Source organism: Myotis lucifugus, unplaced genomic scaffold, assembly GCF_000147115.1.
Source record: "Myotis lucifugus unplaced genomic scaffold, Myoluc2.0 scaffold_15, whole genome shotgun sequence".
NCBI lineage: Eukaryota > Metazoa > Chordata > Mammalia > Chiroptera > Vespertilionidae > Myotis > Myotis lucifugus.
Genome location: NW_005871063.1, coordinates 14303490 through 14310354, shown reverse-complemented (window position 1 = coordinate 14310354; position 6865 = coordinate 14303490). Strand labels below are relative to the sequence as shown.

General features: G+C 35.1%; 1 protein-coding gene across 1 annotated transcript in view; it reads right to left on the bottom strand.

The window, feature by feature from the left end:
- The window catches only part of ABCB5 (ATP binding cassette subfamily B member 5), an 86303-nt gene that overhangs the window by 61479 nt on the left and 17959 nt on the right, over positions 1 to 6865 (bottom strand). The window contains exons 7-10 of the mRNA XM_006085063.1: positions 4273 to 4397; positions 4011 to 4188; positions 2366 to 2479; positions 1973 to 2083 (exon numbers count right to left, since the gene is read on the bottom strand). Of these exons, the coding sequence (XP_006085125.1) occupies positions 1973 to 2083; positions 2366 to 2479; positions 4011 to 4188; positions 4273 to 4397 (528 nt within the window). The remainder of the gene's footprint in view (positions 1 to 1972; positions 2084 to 2365; positions 2480 to 4010; positions 4189 to 4272; positions 4398 to 6865) is intronic.

The following is a 6865-nucleotide window of genomic DNA, read 5'->3' as shown; positions in this document are numbered from 1 at the left end:
TATGGTTTAATATTTTCAGAAATTTAATGTAATTTAACATAAAACAAATTCTTCAGTGGCTATTAAAAACAAATTTAGATCTTGTTTGTTTCACATACATATATAATAATAACCTACATAATTCTGGAAAATAAGAGTAAAAGAATCTCATCATTTCTCTATATAAAGAAGAAATATAAATAAGATTACTTATTAAATATTAATAGCCACAGCAAACTACATTTTCAGCTGAAATACTTTATATGAATTTCATGACTACCAAGTTAGTGAAAATTTTACCTTTAATTTGCAACAACTGAATGAAATCTTGCCAGATATCTTGGTGATCTACTTAAGAAATTTCTTTTTTAGAATATATTTAACATTATTGCAAAATATATTCCAAAGTAAAACAACTGTTGAAACTTCTTAGGGACTCCCCTGAATGAGATTCCACCAATAGAAACCCTCCTTCTAGTGGTCGATCCCATGGAGACATTTCAGCTTAGGGGAAGCACTTTAAAATTTTCTCAATAACTGGGGGTTGAAACCAGTATTTAGTGTTCCAAGAACCTGCAAAGTGAGAGAAACCTCCCAAATGACAATAGCAATCCTGTTGAGAAATTCTCACCTATCTTTGCTTGCATTTGTATGTATTTAGCCCCAAGTATGGGAATCTTTCTTTGGATTCCCTCACTTTGATCTCCCCATTTGTAAAGAAACAGACCCTTTAAATACCCAAACATAAAACCTTCAAAGGGCCAAGCAGAGAAAAATTCTTTAAAGGAGGTGAGAAATCAGGACCCCCAGTGGGAGGACCTCCTGCCCCACCTGCACTTTTACTCTAGAGTAGGTTTCTGGGTTTCTGTTCTTTCCCTAGAAGAATTTGTGTTTTATTTAAAATGAGTGAACTTTTTCTTTTTAAAAATTCTCCAGCTTAACAAACAGAGCTATGTTTCAAAAGTTCATTTCAAAAATAGTTGTTTAAAACCCAGAGAGCACTTTACTCTGCAATATAATAGCACAATTGGTGCTTGTTTCCAGGAAGTTGCAAAATGGAGCCTCTTTTTATGTTAAGAAAGATGGGAGAAGACAGTACTACTGTAATAATGGTAATTAAGTAACAAGAAATTTAAAAAAAAAGAGCGTTGAAAAAAGAATTTCAATCAAAGACTTAGAGAAAAATAAGGAAACAGGAGTAGGTAGATCTTTTTTGATGCAAATTATACAGGGGGGCATTTGTATATATACTTTAAAAGGCATTATAGTTTGATAATGAGCAATTTTATTAATTTCATTTAAAATCATGTCCTTTTTCTATGAAACCGTATTTGTTAGTAGTTACTCATTGCATTCTTTAACTACTTTTTTGGGGAAATACACAATAAATGAAAGGAGGAAGACAATAGAAGAGACATTTTCTCAAGAACGTGTCAAAGGCTGAATGACAGAAGAAGGATAAACTGCTGCGTGTGAATACATGAGTGTGTTTGTGTGTGTGTAAAAGTGAGAGGGAAAGTAACTGAGGCACATATGCTGGTGCAGTAAAAGTCCTAGGAAAGGGAGAAGTGAAAGGCACAACCTGTGCATAATTCTCCGAGGTTAGAAAGTAGATTAAAATGAGTTATGCTGGGTGGGATAACATCCAGGGACCACCAATAGGTGGCACCATCAATCCAAGATATTTTGGTGTGCTCCCAAACCCAGAGTGAAGGAATCCCAGGGAGTTGAAAATGCTTTAGTCAGCTGAGTATAGAAAAGAGGCTGCAAAATGTAACTAGCTCATCCAGAGTTATCTGTCCATTACTGATCTTTCTTTCCTTCCTCCACACCATTACCTCTTTCCTCTTTCTCTCTGTCTCTCTTTCCAAGTCTCTGAACAAAGTGGCTAATCTTGGCCAAACTGATCCCAGATTATTTTATAAGAGGAGATCTTAGCCAGTAGGTGGTAATATAAGAAAACTGTACAATTCTGTAATTAATTTTAACCCACCTTGACAGATTGTCTTGATGGATAACTGAAAGAAACATTTTTAAATTCCACAGTTCCTTCTATGCATTCCGGTTTATAACCTGTTGTTGAAAAATTATCTATAGCAGGTTCCTTGGAAAAACAAAGAGAATGCTATAAATCTTCAAAGGAATAAGTTGACAAATCTCTACTTTCTACAGTATAGTTTAAAGATGATTTTCTTTTATAATGTTTTCCTTTTTGCTTGAAGGGCATTGATTAGACATGGAGGTTTTAATAAAACATAATCTCCTTGTAGAAGAATTAAAACAAATTTCCATAGTCATTTGCCCAATATGAATTTTCCCCATCTTTTTGTTTTGTTTCCTTCTTGCAGCAATGTTAGTTATATTTCAAAGCAATCAGAAGTCTTACCTTGTCAATAACCTGAAAAATATTAAAGGCAGCTCCTCGGGCTATAGTGAAGGTTTCAAAGTTAGGGGCTGCTGTTCCAATGCAATAACTACTATGAATTACACTAAAGAAAACCTAAAAGAAAAAAAATAATATTTATCTTTCCTCAGTTATATAAGAGAGACAACAGAATAAAGTATATAGTTGGTTAAGACTCAGATATTAGAAAAATTATGTAGGAGAGAATAGAAGCTGCTGACAAATATAAAGGAAACAAGTCAATCCAAGTATATTTGGCCTTTTCCTGATGTGGAACAACTTTTGGTTGTCCCATAGTCCTGTCATTATCACCTGGGAAGTCTGAGCAGAAAAACTGGCTTACAGAGGAGTGCCTGCCATACCTGAACCTGGTTAAGTGAGGAGGTGAGTTGCACTCCCCTCCTTGTGTGGTCGACCCCTTGATCTTTAAAGAGAAGGATGTGTTTGATTTTACTAACTTAGAGACATTGTACTATTTCTGTCCAAACTCTTATGAACTCTTGCCTTATTGAACACCTGTGCATTTTCAGACAGACACATCTCTGCAAAAATTCAAATAAGGAAAGAACCCCACAAGCTAGCTACTATTTTCCCTACTTATAGATGAGGAAACTGAGGTATAGCAAGTCATTTGCCTAAGTCACATATAAATTCTTCATGCTGAAGTTTCATTTATATGAAATAAATGAATAGCTTAAAGTCTTTACTATGGAAGTCTCAAATTCAGAAGATGATTTTAGCTGAGGAAAATAGAAATCTATATAGAATAGGAGAGCCATACATAAATTGAAATATATAGGCCAGATCAATTCAGTTAGCAAGGCAAATAGTTCTTAATCCTGAAATGATCTCTTAATTGTTGAAACTTGGGAGGGTAACTGAATAAATTCAAATGTAATGCATAACCCTAAGAGTTTAAATAATTCTAAATTGTGATATGGACAATTTAGAATTATTTATATAGTATGATTTTATTTGTTTGTTTGTTTAAATGCTCACAGGATATATTCATTGATTTTAGAGAGAGAGAAACATCAAAGTGAGAAACATTTATCAGTTGCCTCCCGGATGCGCCCCAACTAGGGATCAAACCACAAACTAGGAATGTGCTCTGCCTGGGAATCGAGACTGCAACCTTCTTCGTGTATGGGACAATGCTTTAACCAACTGAGCCACTGGCTTAAACATGTCTATATGTGGAAAGAACAGAGAAGGACAGAAGAGTCCAATCTATAGAATATTTCCAGAGGGAAGACATTTAGCAAGGTGAATGTAGAGTGCCATTTTAGAGTGCCATCTCAGCAAGACTGAAAGGAAGAAGTCTCACTAAACACTGGCCTTTTTGACTACTAGATTAAGAAAACTCTATCTCCCAGTGGAAAATTAAATTATGGTTTTTCTAAAAGTGTGATGCTTTTAGAAGACAGGCTGGATGAATATATCCTGCCATTCATAACTAAAATTTAAAGATATATACAAATCATTTGAAGGAAATAAATATTCCTATGTTTATTAAAGATAATCATATTTGAATATTAAATATTATTCAAAGAGAAATTTTTACTATACTCTTAAGTAAGAAAAAATGTATCTAGGCCAGTTACTTTTGTTCTCACATACAACTTACAGCAAGGACAGTTCCAATGGTATAACCAGGTTCTCCACTCAGAATCAAGGAGGTTCCATACCAGAAAGTGAGTCCATAGGTTCCATTCATAAAGAAGTACACAGCACCAAGAGAGAGTTTTGAAGCTATAGTCTTTTTAATGCCAACATCCTTTGCATCTTTTAGATTGTATGTATATCTTTAAAAGACAAAACATAATATAATAGCCCTTGGGGTAAAAAAATAAAACCAAGCATATATTGTCATAATTAAAGGAACAGACCTTTGGATTTCTTTCTCTTGGGCCCCAAAGGCTACGACTGTTCGGATTGATGACAAAACTTCTTCTGCCACAGCTCCAGCTTTGGAATAGGCATTTAATTCCTTATTGGTCAATGAGATGACTATCTGTAATAAACCATAATCACAGTTAACCAAAGAATGACCCGAGGGTAGTAACAATATACAGAGCATTTAATTCAGGTAGAATCTAGAATAATACAATTTTACTAGAGGCCTGGTACACGAAATTTGTGTACTGGGGGGGAGGGGGGTCCCTCAGCCCGGCCTGTGCCCTCTTGCAGTCCGGGACCCTTGGGGGATGTCCACCTGCCAGCTTGCTGTTCCTTAGCGCTGCCACAGAGGCGAGAGAGGCTCCTGCCACCGCCGCTGCACTCGCCAGCTTCTGGCTGAGTGGCACTCCCCCTGTGGGAGCACACTGACCACAAGGGGGAAGCTCCTGCACTGAGCTTCTGCCCCCTGGTGGTCAGTGTGCACCATGGCGACCTATCGTTCTGCCATTTTGTCGATTTGCATATTAGCCTTTTATTATATAGGATTATTGCAAAGGTACTTAATATCACTTAATCTAACCTTGTTGGTTTACAAATGAGGAAACCAATGTCCAGATATATTAACTGATTTTTTAAAATTGATTTCAGAGAGGAAGGGAGAGGAAGAGAAACATCAATGATGAGAGAGAATCATTGACTGGATGCCTCCTGCATGCCCCCTACTGAGGATTGAGCCCACAACCCAGGCATGTTCCCTGACCAGGAATCAAACAGTGACCTCCTGGTTCATTGGTCAGTACTCAGCCACTGAGCCACATTGTCCAGGCTTAATTGACTTTTAAAGTCTCACGGCAGTGAAAGATCTTAACCTAACATAACCTAGAATCTAAATCTCTATTTTTGCTTTCTACTAGTAGAGTTTTACTGTTTTTTCTCTGTATTTTTAAAAACTTAGAAAGTGTGTGTTTATATAATACAATTGATAAAGGCTTGATTTGGAGAAGGATATTAGGAATACAGTTCTTTTGGGTATACTCTGGAAATTAATAAGCTTAATTTAACTTGATTTGATTTGTTATCTAGAAAATGTTTCCTAGAAAATGCTGTTATCTCCAAACACTAAGAGCTGAGATTCCAGAGACAAAGAGGGGAGAATATCACTCTTTGTGATATTAGGGAGGTTTATGTGATTTCTCAAAATTTTAAAATCAGAATGGGCCCTTTTTTCTATGATATGCACTTATTACTCCTTTAATTGGTAAAGGATTTAATTTAGTAATTGGCACAATGAAAGGGAACAAAGAAATTTGTCCTCTGTGCTGTGAGTCTGAGTCTAACTACTGCCTACTCACATAACAGATCTATCCACTTTCACAGTACATTTCACATCATTGGAGCTGATTTTATGTAAGACATGCTTGGACAGTTGTTAAACTCAGAAGGTAGCATAAACTGAGTAATACCCATTATTTTATGAATTACTGTAAAAGATTATAATTTCTATGATATATCACTAGAAGGGAAGCAGCAAAAAGCCTTGGGTATCGTATTGATTTAATAAATATTTGCTAAATAAATTAAATTGAAGGAAGCTAGAAACTATTCACCTGACTTCTTTAGTCAATTGAATAACTTTTACTTTTACTTGCTTCCTCTTCATAATCAGTTAATACAATAGCAGAACTTAGACTCCCCACTACTGTTCCTTTTAAACAACTTGTCTACGTCACTTCCCTGGGCAGTTAAGTTAAAGATTTGATCTTAGTAATATACTGTGGGTAATCTTTCTCCTGAGAGGCTCTAATTTCAATAAGGTTTTGACAAGGGTTACCAGGTCAACACTCGAAGTCACACTAAATAATGATTTGCTGTGTAAACACTTGGGTCTATTGTTAAGGAATTATTCAACCACAAAATATTATCATTGCTAAAAATTCTTGTGTGGTTCACTTTGTATATTGCTAGCAAATACACTCAGTGAATTTTGTGGTGTTGATTTTCATAATAAATAATTAGCTTTGCAAAATTAAAAAACTTTATCCATCCCTTAAGAGTACATTGCCTCAAATCTAGGAGATGAGTATGTACGTTGGTAGAATTGCCAAAAACATGATTTGGAGAGAGCTATTAGAGATATATTGGTTGTTTTTAGACTTTTAGACTTCACAAATAACACTGGTTTCAAAATTTGGCTGTAAATAGGTTAATATCTTGTGGTATACTCACAGTATAACAGTGCTAAAACTATAATTGAAAATGCACATACATAATTTATTAAAAATTTAAAGAGCTTTACATAGTACATAGAAATAGCATTAGCAAACATTTTAAATATAATTTAGAGACTTAACATTTTAAACTTTAAATGGTTGACATAAAAAAGTATTTGAATATTTACTGTTTTAGGATTTTCTCATACTGTTCTAGTGAAATAAACTGCAACACATTTATCTGGGAATTTAGAACACGTAAGGCACTCCCAGCATCTGATGTATCCAGGCACAATACTTTACCCATGCTATCATCTGAAGTTGCATTAGGCTACTAAATGAAGATGAATATTTTTTAATGATAGTAAGATAC